We start from the raw sequence: 20,878 nt of genomic DNA, 5'->3' as shown, positions 1-20,878 counted from the left end.
AAGACACATTAAGCAAAACAAACAGATGACACTTGAGACTGATTCTTTAGTCCAGGCATCCACAATTTATTGGCAGATCGTGATGTAATTCGACAGCATTGCCTCCCTGTCTTGTTGAATGTGTATTATGAATGTAAATGTGGGTGGTTTTATTTCCTATGAGGAGGACTGAAATATACATTGAGTAATAATGTGTTTAATGCAGCTTTGTGCACATTTGTTTACGTTTTAGAGAAACGAAACTTAAAACCACATGGCTAATTTGGATAAAATATAAGTGCTGAAAAAAACAGCTCGCTCCTTGTGCCTTGATGAAGTCAGCTTCTGTCAGACTAAGGACTGTAAAATTGGGCTTTATTCCGCAAGGCTCCTGACTACACTAGCCATAATGGTCCGAAAATCCATCAAGCAGTGCGGCTTCGTAGCTTTCCAAAGTTATGCTAAAACATTTTGACAGATTTTTGAGCACCGTGTACCACATAGAATCAGTTTGAGGTCAGTAAGCACAACCAGAATTAATACATAAAGCACACTGTTGATTTATGAGAAAATTAAACGATTTTAAGTGTGCCTCATAGTCCAAAAAATACGGTAGTAACGAATGGAACATTTCCTTGGAAACACATGTGGAAAATGCCAGCCTGCTCACAGTAAGAATGTTTTTTCAGAGCAATAAAAACATCCAAAAGTAAAAAACAAACATGCTTTTATGCCTGGCAAAAAAATTACACAGTGAGAAGTTATTTTGTGAAAACACAGGCAAACAAATACAATCTCCATGGAGACCCTCACCGAGTTAAGTTACACAGAGCACCTCTAACGTCAGTTCATTTTATTGTTAGAATGAAGCTGAACAGAAAATGGATAAGTTGAGCAACCAGAGCACCAGCGCTATCAGAGTTTATTATTAAAAAGCATTGTTAAGTGAGGCGAGTTGTGGCATTGTTTTTCTTGTCATTAATGTTCACCAGATTGTGTAACCACTGGGCCTGTTAACTAGCCTCTAAGTTAGTTACACTTTCAATGTGCAGTAACATGCATGCAGGAAACAACAAATGCACCACAATTAATAATGTCTTAAAACCTCTCCCTGGCAGATTTACTTAATACTTCCTGTTTGTTTACTAGCCTGAACAAGGTCAGGACCAGGAAGTGGCCAGATAAGCCCAGAGATTTCCCTCATAAAAGTGTGTCCTTCAAGTATGCATGAAAGTGAATGTATTAGAAGCACAAAACCATGAGCCTGGATGTGCCCCGAATCAGAAATAGCTTGAAAATATTAGGTATGTTGCGTCACAACAAATTCCAGTCAATAGGCTAATCGTGTCATCATTTCAAGTGTCATTCAAGAACTATCCAAACTTATGATCCACAGTTAAAATCCTAAAGCCCTTTCAACTAACAACAATCAGGTCTTTGGGGTTGAATAAAGGCACCTCTTTCCAAGAAGTGTCTTTTGCTTATGTGTACTGACCAAGAAGACGTTGAACTTTGTGTCAGTTTTTGTTTCATTCGGATAAGCCCAGTAATTACTAAGATACTGTAAGAACCATAAACAAGGTCAAGAAATCTGCAATCCGAATTCTGACTTGTCCTCCAGCTCTGTTTTAAACATTCAGGATTCTAGACAGTTGGGACTGCAATGTTATTGGAGTGGGACTTGTTTAACAGCACAAAAGCTCTTTACGGTCAGACTGTATTAAAACAAAACTCAGAGTAAAGTCTAATTTGAGTAACAGAGCTTCAGACAAAGAGGCCACCCCAGAGAACATTGATGCCATCAGCTGCAACGTTTCAATACAATCTAATATTCTTCTTCTGGCTATGGGTTGTTTATCTGTAGCCTGGATAGCCCATAAACATTGTGAGTGCATCGAGTTCCTCCAGACCTGTAGGGGGCAGATCAGCAGTAGCCCACAGCGCTGTTCCCTCTGCCTCCCTCTGACTCAGCTCTTCCTGCCAGATGATGGAGCTGGAGTCTGGGCCCTTCTCCGTCTCTGGGATCCCCGAGCCCGTCACTGCTACCTTCGCTGGACCAGGCTCCTGAACACAACATGCAAATAACATTACAAATATACTCAGTCTGAATGTTAAGGAGAGAAGGAACAAAGTTTACTTGTGAGGTTGCAGGCTCCACCTTGCGTTTCTTCTTCTGGTTCTGTTTGTTGGTGCGAGGATAGACAGACAGCTGCTCACTCCACCTGCAGGAATTCAACAAATACATTTTAGTGTAATGACTCATTTGAGATCAAATATTGTCATGGTGATTGGATATGACAATCAATTAGATCAATTAGATCTTTCATATTGACAATTTCATTGAATCTCTCTAAAATAATTAGCTTTCTGAAATGTCGGTTTATTTGTTTGGAGGATAAGCCCCTTGAGATGTTTAGCAATCTCATTTTCGAGGCCCTTCTGGAGCTGACTCTCCATGATAATAGGAAGCTATTTTAAAGAGCCGTTAAACCCCCTCCCAAAGCTTTACTCCGCTCTAAGCAAAATCTGAAAAATCCTCTAGGCAAGTTGGGTCAAGTGGGTGTGGGGTGGGCAATGGAGCTATGATTGACAGCTGACCGACAGCCAGAACAATCCAACATGGCGTGGATTGGTGCGCTCCGGACTTTGAAATAGAGCAGACATTTGTACTCTGATCACGCCATTTCCCTTTTCTCCAGACAAGGCGGGACGTTGCAGTGCCCGCCGGTGCCAGGTAGAGGCGAGGCTGAGAGGGGCTCCTGCAACCGACTCATTGACGGCCGTTTGTCCTGGCCGTAGTAGATCCTGAAGAGACCGTTACAGACACGGCTTTGACCTAAAAGTCAGATTTTTAGCAAATATGCACTAAAATGCCAAAATAAGGCCAGGAATAGGTATACACTTCTATTTTAGACCCATTTGCACAGATAATTAGTAGAAAAAAGTGATTTTGGTGTGTAGTGGCCCTTTAAAACCACACTTGAGAACATTCTCCATGGTGATAGATAGATTTATAAAGCTAGTGCATTACAGTCACAACAAAGCCATAAACTAGACTCCAAAAGTATTTCTGTGTGTGTGGTTGTGTATGCGCATGTGGTCGCGCATACCCATTGATGATCTCCTTGTTCTCCCCTCTGATGAAGTACTCCTGCTCGGGCGTGATGATGCATAGGGAGTTCTTCTGGCCGGTCTTGGGCTCTGCGTCGATCACGTCCGTGCACTGGTTCATGTTGACGGTGCCCTGGGGCAGTGTGCTGGGCTGTACACAACACAACACAACACAGACACATTAGAACAAAGTTGGACTAGACAGAGGGTCAAAAAAAAAAAAAAAAAAAAAAAAAGGTCAAATGTCAAACGAAGGTAAATGTGACCAAATTACTTGCATGTAATGATACAAGGGAATCATATAGTGAGTTTTTACTTGATTTTATTTTCATATAGTTGCAATAAAAGCCCTTTATATGATTCAGTTTAAGTGCAACATAAAAGGAACATAAAATACGACTGAAAGACATAACATGTGCATTTGGCAAAGCATTCTGTCGTGTAATAGCAAACACAAAAACCACTGACAGAAACCATCAACGTGTCCAATCACACATATTGTTTGTAAAAATCACGGGAGATTCAACTGCCTGACACTATCCCAAACATCTGTCATGACGCATTACGAAGAGTGAAAAGAAAAAAAAAGTACAAAGTGGGCGGAGTTTGATGAGGACCATGCAGAGATAACTGCATGAGACAGTCATTTCTGTGTCTTGGTACATCAGAGGGGAAGAAATGAGTGAAATCTGACCTTTAATTCGGTCTGGTTTGACGATAGAAAGGTTTAATACCATACTGTGAATAATTCCAGACAAAGTAATAACATCGCCATGGAGAAAAAGTCCAGAAAGTTGCACAATCAACATTTAATATCATCCTCTTGCCTGCTCTCTATCACACTGCATAGGCCAAATATAAAAATAGGTATTAGTCAGCTATTCCAGTTTGTTTACATCCAGTAGAGCCAGGCTTTCCTGTCAGATCAGAGAGGAGTGGGAGCACATGTCACCCAGGTGCTCCCCGCTCCTTCTAAGGCCCGTCTGAACCCCTCCGGGCCCGGCCTAATATGGACTTTTACACACTCACACAGGAGGACTTCGCCGAACCACTATGCTAATCAACTCACCCACATACTTTGGATCATTTGAGCGTCTGGGTAGGAGGAGGTAGACAGCTCGAAATTGTGACCTTATAAAACTGTCGTCATTGTTATATCATTTCTGATGTAAGAAATGCATTTGAAAGTATGGTTGTGTAAACTAAATTAGCAGGTAAATGAAAATAAAAAACAGAATTGTGATTGTATTTGATGATTAGCTCTTTGATGATATCGTTATATTATGAATCAGTGCTTTTCGTGCAGCTCTATTCTCAAACACAGCCACTTTTCCCCTCCCACAGCTCTTATTGGTCAACCTCTGTCATGCTCTCAGTGAGTGACATTACTTAATTAAGTACCATATTTTCCGCACTATAGGGCGCTCTGGATTATAAGAAAGCACCGTCATTGAATGGTCTATTTTCAAACTTTTTTCACAAATAAACCGCAACGGACTTTGAAGGAAACCCAACAGTGTGATGGGTGAGTGGTTTTGTTTGTTTGTTCGTTCACGGTGACTCTGGGCTTTGTTCAGTTGTGGCGTGTAGGGAGGGTGTGTCTGGGACCAACGGATTGTCGGCGTGTTCGCAGTGACTCAGTTGTTCAGTTGTGTCTAGAAGTGGCACATTGCACTCGCTTTTTCAGTTTGTTCCTCCGTTCCGTTCCTCGTCGGCGTGGAGTGATGAGTGTGTCTGCGGGTGTGTTTGTCGCTGTGCGGTCGCTGTCTGCTCCGTGTGTGTTTGCATGTTCTGCGGGTGGTGCGGCTTTGTAGTTTACTGAAGTCGTACTGGGACACCCAAGTGGATTCGTGTATAGGGCGCTCTGGATTGTGGGGCGCACATTCGTTTTTTGATGGGGTTGGAGGCTTAAGAGTGGGTCTAATAGTGCGGAAACTAAAGTACTACTACATTAATACACTAAGTTACACTACTACATGAATACGCTATGTTACACTGTCAAATACAGTACTTGAGTTGGATCAACAGGTAGCGTTTTCAGACAGAACTTTGCTGGTGTTGGTTCCCGCACCTAATCTCAAATTGACTGACGTGTTCACAGTGAAAATCAGAGCGTTCAGGAACCAAAAAGTTGGCTCCCAATTGTGTAACTTTTCTGGTGGACGGTCATTCATGGAGATGTCATTGCTTTGTCTGGAATGTTTCATGGTATGGTACTAAATCGTTCTAGTTTCATGAAGACCAAACCGGTCTAAGTTACAGGTCAGATCTGAGGAGAAGCGACCAGAATGTCGTTTTTTTCTTGGTATTGTTGAGCTATAAAACCACCTGTAATTGAAAAAATGTAAGATAGAGCTGTTTAATGTTATACTGGGGAAAATTCCAGGCACAGCAATGATGTATCCATGGAATCAAACAGGTGGCAGACTCAGAACCAAAAAGTTACATAGTGCACCTTTAAGTACTTAATTTATTGAGTACTATCCAGTTCTCATAGATATGCAATAAACAAACAACAACAAACATATAAACCAGTGTTTTGGGTGTGCCATTTACTAAAAAGGCTAGATGGCTAGTAACATATTAACTGATTAGCACCAAAACAATGGCGAGATTCTGACCAAGGCTAACCCTGAAAGCCTAACACAGTTCCATATCCTCCCATTGTGTGCTTCCACGGTCAAGCTATTTATAGCTGAGCTCTGGGATATTATTAAAAGAGACTACTTTCTCACACAGTTCCAGAGCTCGCTCCGTCTGGTCCCGACACCACTCAAGACTCCTATTAAACGCACACTGTCTGCATGTGAGAATCTTTACACTACTTTTATGACAGTAGAAAGTTTGATACATTTCAGCATGAGACCAAATAAAGCAGCGTGAAGTAAAGCTAAAGGCACAGGCTAACTCAGTCTGCGCTAACAAAGTGCTGTTTTATAAGCTCCATGGTAACAGTAGGCTTCCCGCAGCTACACTGAGATCTTAACAGTCTCCATACTCTATGCATTATTCCATACATTTAGTCTTGCCATTTCAAATTGTTTACAACTTCTTTTTTTTTTAGCATAAATTGTATGCAAAAATTTGAGTAAAACTCAGATTTTTTACTTGCATGACTCCATGGAGTTTTGAGCTTTGCGGTAGATGTACCACAGTTACATTTAAACTAATTATACATTTATTCAATTACACTTAAGGCTTGGAGATATGACAAAAATCACTTTATTTTACACTCAAATTGATGAATGACAATCTCAGTCTTGATTTAAATTTGATCAACTGCAAAGATCCAACTGCGGGTGCATTGTTTTGTTTTGCACAACTTAAAAACATGTATTCATCCTGTGGGCAGGGTCACCTCTTCATAGATCTGATCTGTTTGTCTGATGGTGTCATTTGTCATCCCTGTAGCAATATATACATTTAACACCATAAAACTACGAAACATTCTAAACAAAGCAATATCATCTGTGGAGACAAGCAGGTGCTGAACACTACCCGAGAAAGGTTACAGAATGGAACTTTAAGCACGGTAAGCCCAAGCTTAGCTTGACTTACATGAGAATGGAACCACTAACCACTCCTGAGGTGAAAGCACAGCACATTGGTTATTCAGTCAGAAGATATGTCACAGGACATTCATAAACACACATAAGCACTAGTAGTTGATTATGGATTATATTTTACAAGTGTATCTCTGTTATTGTCAAACTACAAATATGACTTGTGCATCTCTTGGGGCAGTTAACCCCAAACACTGGTGGAATTAACTCTGGTAGATGATTGGAATCCTGGGCTGATGGAATATGACTGGCCCCTCTGAAATGAGTGATGCGAAATGTGATAAACGGGTGATGACACAAGTTTTCCACCATTCCCACAACTATAAATAGGACTTGTGTGAGATGCGGTGGGACAGTGGAGGCTGTGGAGTAGGGGTTTGCATTTAATCTCAGTTTAATCAAGATTTAGACGTTTCTTATTGTAAAAGATAAGCTTGGGTCTTTTAATGGAGAGGTCTGCAGCCAATCCTCTGTCAGTAAAAGTCTGTGGTTTGGAGCAGACACAAACTTTGGAAGAAGAAATGTGACTATGTTCTGTGTTAAAAGAACTGTATGAAAGATTTGTGTTTAAAATTCTATAAACATGATCCATTTATAAAAACATTGGCCATGATGTCAGAAAGCAGAATGAGCCTTCTGTGAGTCTCTGCCAGTTCCAGCTGAAATTCAGTTGATTTAAACCTCTGATCCGAATGGTCACTTCCTAAACCCCAGCACTTGCAGCCCATAATGAGTCAGTGCTAGTGCAGCCCCTGCAGCTCAGGGAGGGAATTCTGGAGGTTCTGAGCTTTCACATGAGACATGGTCTGTCCATAAACTGAGAATGAGACAAATGTAGGATGTGTTTCTATCTGCAGGTTAAGGCTCTGACAACCTGCAGGTCCAGATGTGTTTGTAGTACTTTTTTTTTCTTGTTTTTGTTCATGTTCAGGAAAAATTGATATGCCATTTTTACATGAGAGCTTTAATTCCGATTAAAATAATTTAATTCTGCATAAAAATTAATTCCACTTGAAAAATACCACGTAAACACTTAATTCATAATGAAAATGGGAAGGTTAGTGTAAATTAAAGTAAGTGGGTGGTTTATTCTGATTTTAAAGCCGAATTAATGTATTTCTCAATCATGTAAATGTTTATTTTTCTTAAAAATAATTCCTGTCGTTCAGTGTGGTCGCCCGTCTGACCAGTCCTGGCTTCGGACTTTCATCTACGTCTCTTTGGATTTGTGAGCGGGATGTGGGAGTGGGCTGAGGTAGAGCAGCCTCACACTCAGTTTGTCTTCTTCCTCCCTTCTCCGACACTCTTCCCTTCTCCTCCTCAACTGACAGACGTAAAGCGTGATGAGAGAATTCTCCAGCTGCTGCGCAATTATCATCTGATCGACTGAGGAAAAGTTTGGATCGTGTTTGTGTCCGTGGAGTAACGACAAACCGAGATGACAAAAAAGCCGGTAGCAGCTGAAGTGTGTGTTTTCTTCCGGTCAACCTAAATACGCCGGTGTCCCTGTCCAATCAGAACACTCCCAGATGTTGACCAGAATTAAATCAAGGCGATTTAATGTGTTTTCCATGTAAACCTCAATTTGGAATGATTATGTCCATGTAAACTTGTAGGAGATTATTTTAATTCTGAACAATTTAATTCAGAATAATTACTTTGGAATTAAAAAACATCATGGAAACGTGGCAAATGTACTTTTCAATTACACAAAACAAAACTGAATAGAAAATCATGATTGATCACAAGGGGAAAATTGTGAATTGTTTTTGGTCCCAATTCCAAGTGGAGTCAGTGTGCTCAAGGCCATAGCCCCTTTGCCTACTTCCATGGTGGTCTCCCTCTCCATCACTCTTGTGTTACTTCCTGTTTCGCCATGTCTTTTTAATTAGTCTAGTCTTAAACCTTGGCGGCCGCTGTAGTGCTGTTGAATCGTTGTTGAATTGTACGATCCATTAGCGGCCGGCATCGGGAGCTCTGGTTGTCTCAGGAATGTCTGGCTCTATGGGTTTTTTTGGAGCCTGGTTCTGGGAGTCCGTGCGCTGCCGGGTCTGTGGTGCTGCAGTTCACCAAATAAGGGCATGTGGACGCTCTCTTCTCTGCTGCTGCTGAATAGTTGTGCATGAGGAGGTTCTACGGAGGACAGATAGCACCCCGCTGCCTCCCGGGTAAGAAAGGACCTGACGTCAGCTTCGCAAACTGGTTCCATCAGCTGATAATATGCACTTAAATGAGCAAACTATGAACTGCTACTTGAATTCTTTCACATCTGTCAACTTCTTTTCTATATTTGGGAAAGTTAAATGTTATTTCGTTTAGCTAAAAAAAACATTTGTGATACAATAAATTAGGTTGATTGGATTAAGCTGCTGAAAGATTTTGATGACTCACTTCATAATTGGATCGTTATTTTGCCATTTCTTTTTATTTTTGTGAGCTAAACTCATGTATTCTCTTAATTTCCTCAAATGCCAATAATTGTGCATATTTACTGTGTCTTCCTCTCAACTAAAACAGTTTCCAATAAGGATGCACCAATCCAATACTGGTATCTGATATTGATATGATTCTAAAATATTTGTGATAAATTGATTTAATAAGACAATTTACTGGCCAAAGTTAACTCAGAAAGTCTCATAATATTTGAATTATTTGTAGTTGCTTTTGATTTTATTTTTGTTCTTCTGTCTTTGCACTGGTATCGGTTGATCTAGGACACATAATTAGAGATAAAGCAGGATGTCTAAACTATGGTTGAATTGGCCCTACTTATCATTAGGCAGAACTTTTTACTGCAAATTCATATTGAGTATTTTTATCACTTCGATAACATGTCATTGTGATACACACCTAAAATTTGTGTTGCAAGCCTTTTTATAAAGCCTGTAAAGCTCTGTCAAACTTATATAAAATGCATAATCCGTGTATCATTCGTTTATTCGTTGTTCAATGTAAAACCAAAAATAAGAAAACAAAAAAACAATAGTTTTCTTCATTATTTGTCTCTGAAACCAAAATGAAAAAACAGATAATGATTATTTATTGTTTTCAGTTTTCGATTTTATGTTTAAATGAATAATAGAAAAAACAGATAACGGCTGTTTCCCGTTTTCGTGACTTAAACTGTGATGCCGGACTTTCGCGCCGCATACGGACTAAACCGGGACTAAACCGGGACTAAACTGGGACTAAACCGGGACTGAATCGAGACCAAAACGGGACAAAACCGGTCTCAGCCCCGGTCTCAGCAACGGTCTCAGCCCCGGTCTCAGCCCCGGTCTCAGCCCCGGTCTCAGCCCCGGTCTCAGCCCCGGTCTCAGCCCGGTCTCAGCCCGGTCTCAGCCCCGGTCTCAGCAACGGTCTCAGCAACGGTCTCAGCAACGGTCTCAGCAACGGTCTCAGCAACGGTCTCAGCCCCGGACCTGGTTCAGTCCATATGCGGCGCAAAAGTCCGGCATTGCAGTTTAAGTCACAAAAATGAGAAACAGCCATTATCTGTTTTTTCCATTATTTATTTAAACACAAAATCAAAAACTGAAAAAACAAATCACAGTTTTTTTGTTTTGTTTTTGTTTTGTTTTCTTATTTTTTGTTTTATATTGTACAACGAATGAACAAATGATACATGGATTATGCATCTATCAGAAAATCTTCTTCTCCACCTAAAGCCTCCACTGTGAATATGTTTCTATGTTTCTATGTACCACTCGAAATCTGTATCAGAACTGACAAAGCTGGAGCGTCGTAACCATAAACACCAAACCTGAGACCAGACCTGAGTCCAGGGGAGAGAGTCAGTTGATTTTAATCCATGATTTCTGTCTTCACATCAAAGCTGAGACATCTCCATTAGCAAGTTTGACTTCTTTGGTATTGTTTAAGCATACTTCAGCTGATTCTTTCCACAGCTCTATAAACACATTTCAGGACAATGAGGGCCTGCAGGTATTTTCTAGACAAACATGATTGCAAGTAATTCTACAGCCTGAATAAAGTGGAGGAGAAGAACTAATGATCTGAAGTGGATGGGCGCCTGCGTCTCCATGCCAAACACACATGGATATGCTCATAAACAGTCATATACTAGCGCTGCTGTAATCTCTGTAAATAATGAGAGTGGGTACATGTTTTCCATAAAACAATCTCAGTGGGTCTGTCAAGGTTTCATAAAATGGGTATTGGCAGAAATTCTCTATGTTGTGTCAGAATACCACAAGCACATCGATACTTGCTCTGTGGGATTAGGGCTCGAAATTTGAACGGATGTAATTTTTGAGATACCATAATTTTCTTCCACCAATAAAATATCCTGCCTTGTTCTAGGGAGAAAAAAAAAACACTGACCCAGTAGGTTAGAGCAGTACAGACATGTTCTAAAATGTGATTCTTGTATTAGTTTGTCAATTCATATTTGAGTCTGTATGTCAAATTCTTCTGGTCACATTTAAAATATGAACTTTGAACAGTTCTGTGTCAGGGCAGTTTGAGGAAGAGACAAAAGAGTCCCTCCTCTGTGTCCTGCTGAATCACAGCAGTGTCCAGGTGAACACAAAGGAAAGGCCTTTTAGTCATCTCTGGTGTTTTGGTCAATGATGAAATGATTTATTCCTTTCAAGTATTTCCTCTGGAAGGTGTTCTGCCACTTTTGTTGTCACATATGGTGTAAAAAGCCTGTAATATCTCAAATGCCCATAGCTTGATCCTCAGCTAGCTGCACAGCTTGCCTCTTACAGTCTCCATGGATCAAGGAAAAACAAACAGCTCATTTTACACAGTTCAGCAGTCCCTTACTTGTGTCCTTTCCTTTGAACTGCACACTTCTAAGTTGGTAAAAATTCTATGATATATTGTTATCAATGATGAGCTAAAAAAAAACCTTAAAAGTATTCCCCAAGTAGCCGACTACATTATTCCTATTGTTTGCAATTTCAACATTTTTCCTATATTGTGCAGACCTATGCGTGATAGCCGTTTGGTTTGAATATGGACAAAAGAAGCAGAGCGGAGTAGCGGAGCGTTCCTCCTTTCACACACCTGGGGCAACCTCCTCCAGAGAACATCGGGCGATGTGAGGCATGGTTAGTCTGAGCGACGTGACAGGTCCATCAGGCTGACCACACCTACAGGAAGTAACAACAGCTGATATACGACACGTCACCACCAACACCGGTGACAGTTGTGAAGATGCTTGCAGCAGCAGCCGAAACATGTCAACAAGGTAAATACACTTTACTGCATTGTCTTTAAAAAGAACCTAAGAAGTTAAAGTTCATAAGACAAAACAAACATCTTTGGCTTAAAATACTGGACGATCTCTCCCGGGTTAGCAGAACAGTTTTGTGCAAGACTCAGCCCACAACCCTACATCACACTCCTAGATGGCCAATTTTCATAAATACAGTCGTCCCTCACTATATCGAGGTTCAACTTTTGCTGTCTCACTGTTTCGCGGATTTTTTTGTGTGCAATTTAGCTTTTTTTTTTTTTTTTTTTTTTTTTACAGCATATGAACAGGTACTGCATATTACAGGCGGGTAGTAATTACAGACAGGTGAGTCAAGACTAACCCAGGTCTAAACCAGGACTAATCTTGGACTTAAGAAAGAGAACACCGAGCAGTTTGTTCGCAAAGCGCAATTGCCGCTCTTACCTCCGTGAGGTGCAGAGCTCTGCACGGGTCCTTTCTCCTGCAGTCACCTCCGAGCCCGTCCCAACAGTGAGTCCTGTTTCAGTTCTGGTTTAGTCCTGGTTTAGTTGTAGTTCAGTTCTGGTTTAGTCTTCCTCTTCATGTCCTGTATCAGTCCAAGGTTAGTCTTGGTTCAGTCTTGGTTCAGTCTTGGTTCAGTCTTGGTTCAGTCTTGGTTCAGTCTTGGTTCAGTCTTGGTTCAGTCTTGGTTCAGTCTTGGTTCAGTCTTGGTTCAGTCTTGGTTCAGTCTTGGTTCAGTGCGTGGCGGAGGCAGTGCAAAAGTTTGATATAATCTTGGGGGTTAACGGGCAGGTGCGGTGCTGTAAAATATAAAGCTGACTACTTTGCGGATTTCACCTATCGCGGGTTATTTTTAGAACATAACCCCCGCGCTAAACGAGGGATCACTGTATACAAAAGCAGGATACAAAACTGTACGCTACAACTTGACAAAACGTAGTGCAGTAGTTTCATTCGCTGATTGTGTCACAACGGCGCTCTGAAGGAGGAGTTACTTAGTGCGAGGAGCAAGGGAGAGGGACTCAGAATGTCAAAAATGAAACTGAAACTAATTTAACATGTTAATATATTGTTCTCAGTGAATGTATCATTTTCAAAACAATAAAAGAGAACACAGTGATCTAAATATGTTAAGTCTTAGCAGTTAAGTAAAATACCCAATCATTAAGTCTTTGTTTTTGAGATTTTCCTTTGTACCCTCAATGTTTTGATGATTTGTTCAATGATGAATATTAATAACCATTGAAATGACATCAAAAGTGTTGAGTGTGTGGTGAGTGTAGTCGGTCTCCTGAGGCTCCTTCTCTGACCCACTTCTCCTTGGCTCAGCTGCACATGAAAAGGCCCCAGCACAATGGAGCGGCCCGTTTTGGAAGCAGCCGCACAATGAGAGGAAAGGAGGCAGAGGGTGTCACTGGAAACACAGCCCGATGGAGACGCACACACACACACACACACACAACACAACGCACACACAAGTCATGTTTACAGCCTTTGTGCGGACATTACATTGACTTATATTCTGCTGTTGTTGTTTGTTGTTGTTAGTTTAGCCACGTAGGATAATCACATCACGTCATTTTTTTGAGGTTTTAGGGAAAATACAAAAACAAACTGAAAGATGACTGCGACAGTTTGTGCTTTTTTGGCTGTAACATGATTTCTGATTCACTTAAAGATGCAGCAGGGTCTGGAGAGTAGAACGAGACCGAAAACTAAATTTGGCCAAAAAATTACTTAGGAAATGACGCTATGTGGTCAGCCATTTAAACCTATAATGATAATTACTAAATCAAGTTACGGGTCGGTAAATCAGGGATAGGGCTGCAACTAACAATTAGCTTAGTAGCTGTGTACTGCTTTGTTTATATTTTATTTTTCATTTTGATTTAATAATGCTGCTGTCTTTGTTATAAAAAGTCTTTTGATGTGCATTTTAGAGTCTGTATAGTTGAGTTAATGATTCCAGTTATCCAAAAATAGAACTTATTTGTAGTCATGATACTAAATTAAATGTTGCAGCCCTACAGATTAAACACTGATTTTTAAGGGTCAATATTTATTGTACACTAACGTTTGTGTGGTAATAGGTAAAATAATTATTATATCAGTAACTCACAATAAATACCAGCAGACTTTTGCACATTGTGATTTTATACACTATTTATTCATTGCAGCTCATGTTTTATGGATACATTTTTTGGAGAAAAAGATTAGTGTAGAGTTAAAATGTTTTAGGGTTTGTTGTTATAAAGAGGTGTTCTGTATAAATGTTAGGGCTCGGTATCATTAAGGAGTTGCCAATACAATTCGTACCTCGATACACAGGCCACGATACGATACATATCTTGATACAGTGCACTTTCGATTCAATACAATATATTTCAAATTGATTTGATACAGTCCAGTAAAAAATAAAGGCTAAATCATGGCTGTGATACTAAGTCTTTGTTAAACCACTTCTTGTGCAAAGTGAATATGAAACACAAACATTTTCATCATCAAAACATTGAAAATGTCAAATGTGCTGTATAAACGAGTTTCTTTCCTCTGAACAAGCAACAAAACTGTAGTTGCAACAAAACTATTTAGTAAAACATACCAAAAAAAATACTCTTGGGGACTGCTCTATCGAAATATTACCAATATAGATACTGTACAATCACATTAAACAATACGATATATCGATATTTCAATATTTTTGCACGCCCCCAATTACAATCTTAAGAATTGATGAAACATTATATTGTACATCAACAATAGTTATTGTGACAGACCTATGCACATTAACTACAGTCACTACAGCCTAACTATTGAAAATCAGATAGTATCTAGTTTCAATACTAGTTTTAGTATTGATTAACTAATTTGAGCAGGTGTCGATACCAAAGTCCCATTCACAGGACAGAAATGAACCTTTCCTTAGTAGCTTTAGAATGATCTTAAGATGTATCAGAAGTATAAGAACACATAGTATAGTAGTGTAGTAGTACTCACTGAGGGATTACACAGATATAAGATCACATGGCAATAAAGAAAGTAAAGTAATTTAATGTTGAAAGTCAGTATTGTCTAAATTTTATTTATTTTTTTTCCTTCAAATAAGATTAAAATTTTAGTATCGTAAAACTAACCCTAACCTTAACTTATTTCAACCCATAACTTTAGGTCATCATGTTGATCTAATAATAGCAGTCAGCTCCCCATCTCGCGAGTACGTACAGATTTTACGTCCTCACAATATGACATAAACCCGTGCACACACACATATGCACTCACACGCACTGGGCTTCCTCCTATTGTGCTCTAGACACTAGAGATTCACTTCAAACAGCTGGCACGGGCACACTGGCACCGGCCGGAGTTCTCCACGGGCTCTGAGCCCCACACATTTACACATCTATTATGTTTCTGTGTTAAAGGGCCTGGATTTGGTTTGTTTCTATGTATCGAGTAAAACGTGTCTTGCCTCAGTACAGATATATCGTGGGACAAGTCTCGTGCGACAAAAATGCCACAAGAGATTCTCTTGACATTTTTTTTTTGTTTAAGTGTTTACATTTGGATTGCACAAAAAAGGGTCACGTGCTGGTGAGTTAAATCTCTTATTCAAAAGAGCGATACTAGAATGGAAACAAAAATATGAAATCAAATAAAGAATATAAATAAATAAATTTGAGGCCAAAACTGAAACGTGAAAGAGATTAGGAATTACCATATTTTTCAGATTATAAATCGCACTTTTTTCCATGTTTGGGTATTTCCTGCAACTTATACTCCGGTGCGACTTAAATATTAAAATTTTCAGACTGACAGCTGCGAGAGGGCGCTCTAGTATTGTCTGTCAGTATCTGATGCTACTATTACTCCTGTACCACTGTCACTTCACTCTACTGCGCATGCCTACTGTATAAAAAGCAGCTGTCTTGCTGTAAATAGTGAAATATGCAGCATAAAACGGTAATGGAGCAGCAGAAAGAAAATTTGGAGTGAGCGAGAGACTTGTGATTGACTGGCGGAAAGCGTGGAGGGAGAGTACAGCTTCACGGGAACCGGGCGGGTGCGCCATGAAACTTTCCTGGAAGTTACTAGATGAATCGACAAAGCCTGAACTTCAATGACACCAAAACCATCCTGTGGGGATTCAGAAAGGCCAGAATAATTCTAACTGGAACTGATGCTGAGTCTGACGACAGAGACACAGGAGAGGAAGCAGCGCTCCGTTTACCTCACAGATCTATGGTTTATCTCCAGAGATTCTCCAGAGTCCAAAAAATACAGCATATTAAAATCTCGTCTTGTCTCGTTCTCATGGACCCAATCTCGTGTCTCGCCTTGTGGAAATTGTGTCTCGTCCCATCCGTGGTAAGCAGCTCTGCAGGTCAAAATCACTCTGTTGGGCACAGTCTGTATCTTCAGAAAGCGTTTTATTGTCTGATAATCAGAAATTGTCAGCTGTTGTTAACTTTACTGTGCTGTCAAAACTCTGCTCTAGTCTTGAAGAGAAAAGTGCTTGTAAGCTGTTCATGGTGAAAAATTAGGGTGCTCAAAATGCATAAGTAAGTGAGGAATAATTTTGGACCGCTGCAAACTGTTTAAAATGAACTAATTTTGTTTTTCATGTTTTTAAAAACTGTAAAATTCAGGTACAACACAGTTCGCTTGCTCTTATAATACACCATACGAGACAACACCAGTAGATAGTCTGGTCACAAGCAGTTTTTACATGATTCTCGATAAAACTTCAAAACAAAAAATTCAATCTGCAATCAGTATAAAAGGTAAAGTCATATTCATCACATCAATCACAAAATAGTCTGCGTTTTTAAATCTAGGCTTTTAACCCTTCTAGACCGACGGTATCGCCTACGATGCCTGGGAATTTTTTATATAACCAACTTTCCAGTGATAAAAAATAGAAACTTTTTTTTCCTCCACAAAAAGCAGAGAAAAGTGGTTTTCTGAGCATATTTCCGGCATTATCCTACATCACATGCTGCGTGATAACGTAGGGAAAACAAGTGCCCAGTAGGAATTTTCCGCTAAACTCATACGCTCCATCCATTTTTTATTGGTTAATTTTTGCCAAAGAGTGTAGTGAGTCAAAATGGTCGATGCTCTGAGCGTCTGTGTTCCTAACAATTGAAAAAGCTGCTCTAAGTGCAGCTATTTCTCAAATAAATGGCAAATTACGCACCTCGGTCTGTGTAATTGCACATCTCTTGCTATTTTTATTTGAAAAGTTTAATTCAGTCCAAATGTCCAAATCCAAATGTAATAAAGTCCATGGAAATGCAGGAAGTGATGTGGCTCTGTGTCCTGGACCTGACACCAGCTGTAAACATGACTGACACAAGGAAAGTCATGAGGCGATTGCACTTTTGTTTTGTTTTGAGGTAATAAGGATATTTTTTGTTTACTTACAGACTTGATATTTTGCACTTTTGTAGCTAAGGTCCTAAATTAAGCATTTTGTATGTCCAAAAAGTCACTTATACATGTTTACTGTGTGTTTTGTATGAAAGAGTGAGTTTGACTATCTGATTTTTTTTTTTTTCTCCTCATTTGAATTTATGGTCCTATCGTTTTTATTACAGTCATATGACACAACTCCAGCAGCAGATTGTGAAAAAACAGGCTGTACTGAAAAAAGGATGTATAACACTTAATTAGGGGGTAAAAGGGAGAGTTTTAATAGCAAAACTAATTAAAAAAAATAAAAATCCAGGCGAGGACAAATGTACTAAAATTGCCCTTAGATCTGGAAGGGTTAACAGTAACGCACTTGTTTACTGTTTGTACTATTGTATGTAATGTATAATAGTTTAATGCTTTTCTATGGCTTTGATTGATGTCACTGGAAAGTACTTATGTCACGCTCAGTGTTGTAAGGGGCTCTAAAAATAAAGGCTGGTTGATTGATTGAAAATAACTCACAATGGAGATGTTATGATTGATGTGTTGAAAAACCGTTGTACACTGGTCACAGTTGCTGGGCCTTTGTGACGGAGGCTTAGTGCATGTTTGCTTTCCTTTTGACAAACCTGTAAAAGAAATAAAAAATAAAAAATAAACTCACCGATTCGTCGAGTGCAAAGCGCAGGCAGCCATGTTCATAGAGCACGAAGAACCTCCTCTGCCACTTCTGCAAACGCACAAGGACCATGATCAGAGTACAATACAAAAATACACAAACAAAACACCCATAGACTGTATGAAGTTCAGCTCCAGTCAAACGAAGCTCAGTGAGGCTGATAGTTATAGAGGTGAATTTTGAGCCGAGTTCCATTTTAGGAATAGGAATTGATTTACGGTCAAAATGTTACTGTTGTTCCAATACCACTTTTTTGCAATCTGATCCTGATACTTGGCCTTGATGTACTCGTCGATACCTATACCAGTCCGATAATAAAGCTATGAAGAAGTACACTAAGGCTATTAAGGCGATTGTGAGTACTAAAATATTAGAGAAATCTATAATGATCTTGATGATAAGTAGTACTGATTTAAGTATTTATACTTTTCTTTATTACTTTCTACTAGGGATGCAACAATATCAAAATCTCTCGGTACGATATTGTCATGATATGCATCTCACAGCACAATATTTATTGCGGTATTTTAGAGAGGCTAATATAATTGTAGATAGGAAACTTTTTTGCTTTTATCTTTATCTTGACAAGATTTTGGTGTGAATTATTTACATCATAATCCCAAGAATTCAAGTAAAAAACATTTCTTCATGTTGTCTGCACCAAAATGAATCATGGGATATGTACCGTATTTTCCGCACTATTAGGCGCTCTGGATTATAAGTCGCACTGTCATTGAATGGTCTATTTTCAAACTTTTTTCACAAATAAAGCGCACCAGACTTTCAATGAAACAACAGTTTGATGGGTGAGTGGTTTTGTTTGTTTGTGGAGTTCACTGTGACTCTGGGCTTTGTTCAGTTGTGGCGTGTAGGGAGGGTGCTGTCTGGGACCAACTGGATTGTCGGCGTGTTCGCAGTGACTCAGTTGTTCAGTTGTGTCTAGAAGTGGCACATTGCACTCGCTTTTTCGGTTCGTTCCTCCGTTCTGTTCCTCGTCGGCGTGGAATGATGAGTGTAGTTGTGGGAGTGTTTCGCTGCATGGTCTCTGTCTGCTCCGTGTGTGTTTGCGTGTGCTGCGGATGCTGCGGCTTTGTAGTTTACTGAAGTCATGCTGGGACACCCGAGTGGATTCGTGTATAGGGCGCTCTGGATTGTGGGGCGCATAGTAGTTTTTTTGATGGGTTGGAGCCTTAAGAGCTATGCGTGTGTGGAAAATACGGTACTTTCTACTAGGGATGTAACGCTATCGTAGGCAATAGGCTGTCATAACTGTAGATAAGATTAAGATTTTAAAATCTTTTCTACAGTGGTGTGAAGTTGGTGTGAACTATTTCCGTCATAATCCCAAGAATTTAAGTAAATAACTTTTCTTCATGTTGTCTGCACAAAAATGAATCATGGGATATGTAGTTTATGTTTATAAGCTATTGCTACTGTAAAACCATGCATTTAAGCAAAGGAACTTGTAATTCGATATACTGTGACAGTCCATGATATTATTGAGAGAGTTTTGATGATACGATATCACGGTATTTGAGTTATTGTTAGATCTCTACTTTCTACCGCAGTGCATGGATAAAAAAAAACTGAGGCCTGTAAAAAGACGCTCATCCTCAGAGCACATGGCTAATTCTGCAGAGTAAACAAAGTCTGAGTTAGTGCTGTTGACGCTGCACTCTCGGTAGCTTTAATTATTTTACCAAGTTGAGTGTCCACACCAAAGGCTAAATGGAGGTATCAAAGAGGTAACACAAATCTCTCTTCTGTCATTATTATCGTGTTTTAGGTGTCTGTCAATAGCCATCGAGGTAAACAGCGGCTGCTTGCATCTATATGTCACCATTCAGGAAAATACACAGCGGTATCGGATTGGTAGTGGTTCAGTCTGAGACCTTGCCGATACCAGTACCTGAAAAATGTGTGGTATCGTATCGGAACAACCCTACAAAATACAGAAATAAAAATACCAGGATCATGTAGAGCAGGTTGATACAAACATTTTTAGACCAAAATGACGAGGATTACAGCTGCAGTTACAGAGAGAGAAGCAACGTTTTTCAATTTAAAGTGAATTGGAGTCAATGGAATACACCCATGCTCACTTCTTATTTGGAACGTGACGGCTAGTGGGTCAGCTATGTTCATACAGTCTGTGGAACACACCTATAGTGCCTGTGTAGTAAAATGATGTCAGTGAATGCATGTAACAGAGAGAGGGAACAGGAAGCTGGCCCGACCACTGCTGCAGGCTGCTTATGTTACTGATGAGCTGTACACAACAGTACATTAAACACGGGCACACTCTGGCCTTTTGGACGCTCACAGTTTACGATGTGTGTCTGTCTTCTATTTTGGTGCAGTCCTGCTCATGCAATACTACTTAAGCACTTAAGTGTTTAGTGATTATACTAAAAGGTGCACTATGTAACTTTCTGATGGGGGGGGGGGTCTGTCACCTGCCTGTCCCCATGGAGATGTAAGGAATGTTCCCCCAGAGTATGTCATTAAACTTAATTAGTTTAAAGTTATTGCTATGATTGCACAGAGAATCATTCAGTGGGGATAAAATGGAACACCCATAGGTAAATCAATGCATGACAGCAAGCAGGAGGCAGGACCCACCACCAGAAAATCTACCACTAGTGTTCCCACTCTTTTTTACTGACATAATTTCAAAACTTTTCTGTGACTTTTTCATGACTTAAAGTGAATTTTCCATGACTTTACAGCACCTACATGTGTACAACTGATTAGACTTTCAGGGCTAAATATGAAATGTTAACCCTTTCCACTCACCTTATGGTTTGGGATTATAGTTTTTTAACATTCAAAATTCTGTCAGTGCATTTATTGTCGTCTCTTTAAAACAAAAGTATGTTCAGAAATAATCAGAATAGCCTAATGAGAACTTAACAGAACACTGTA

The 20,878-nt window shown here is 39.7% G+C and overlaps 1 protein-coding gene across 4 annotated transcripts in view; it reads right to left on the bottom strand.

The window, feature by feature from the left end:
• The window catches only part of mprip (myosin phosphatase Rho interacting protein), a 74,628-nt gene that overhangs the window by 30,652 nt on the left and 23,098 nt on the right, over positions 1-20,878 (bottom strand). For all 4 annotated transcript variants that reach the window (XM_055150192.1, XM_055150191.1, XM_055150193.1 and 1 more), the window contains exons 3-6: positions 17,939-18,004; positions 3,090-3,241; positions 2,117-2,201; positions 1,890-2,043 (exon numbers count right to left, since the gene is read on the bottom strand). In XM_055150192.1, coding sequence (XP_055006167.1) covers positions 1,890-2,043; positions 2,117-2,201; positions 3,090-3,241; positions 17,939-18,004 — 457 coding nt within the window. The remainder of the gene's footprint in view (positions 1-1,889; positions 2,044-2,116; positions 2,202-3,089; positions 3,242-17,938; positions 18,005-20,878) is intronic.

This window comes from Boleophthalmus pectinirostris, unplaced genomic scaffold (assembly GCF_026225935.1).
Source record: "Boleophthalmus pectinirostris isolate CB_2022bp ecotype Guang Dong unplaced genomic scaffold, ASM2622593v1 HiC_scaffold_14, whole genome shotgun sequence".
Taxonomy (NCBI): domain Eukaryota; kingdom Metazoa; phylum Chordata; class Actinopteri; order Gobiiformes; family Gobiidae; genus Boleophthalmus; species Boleophthalmus pectinirostris.
This window is presented reverse-complemented; position numbering and strand designations above follow the sequence as displayed.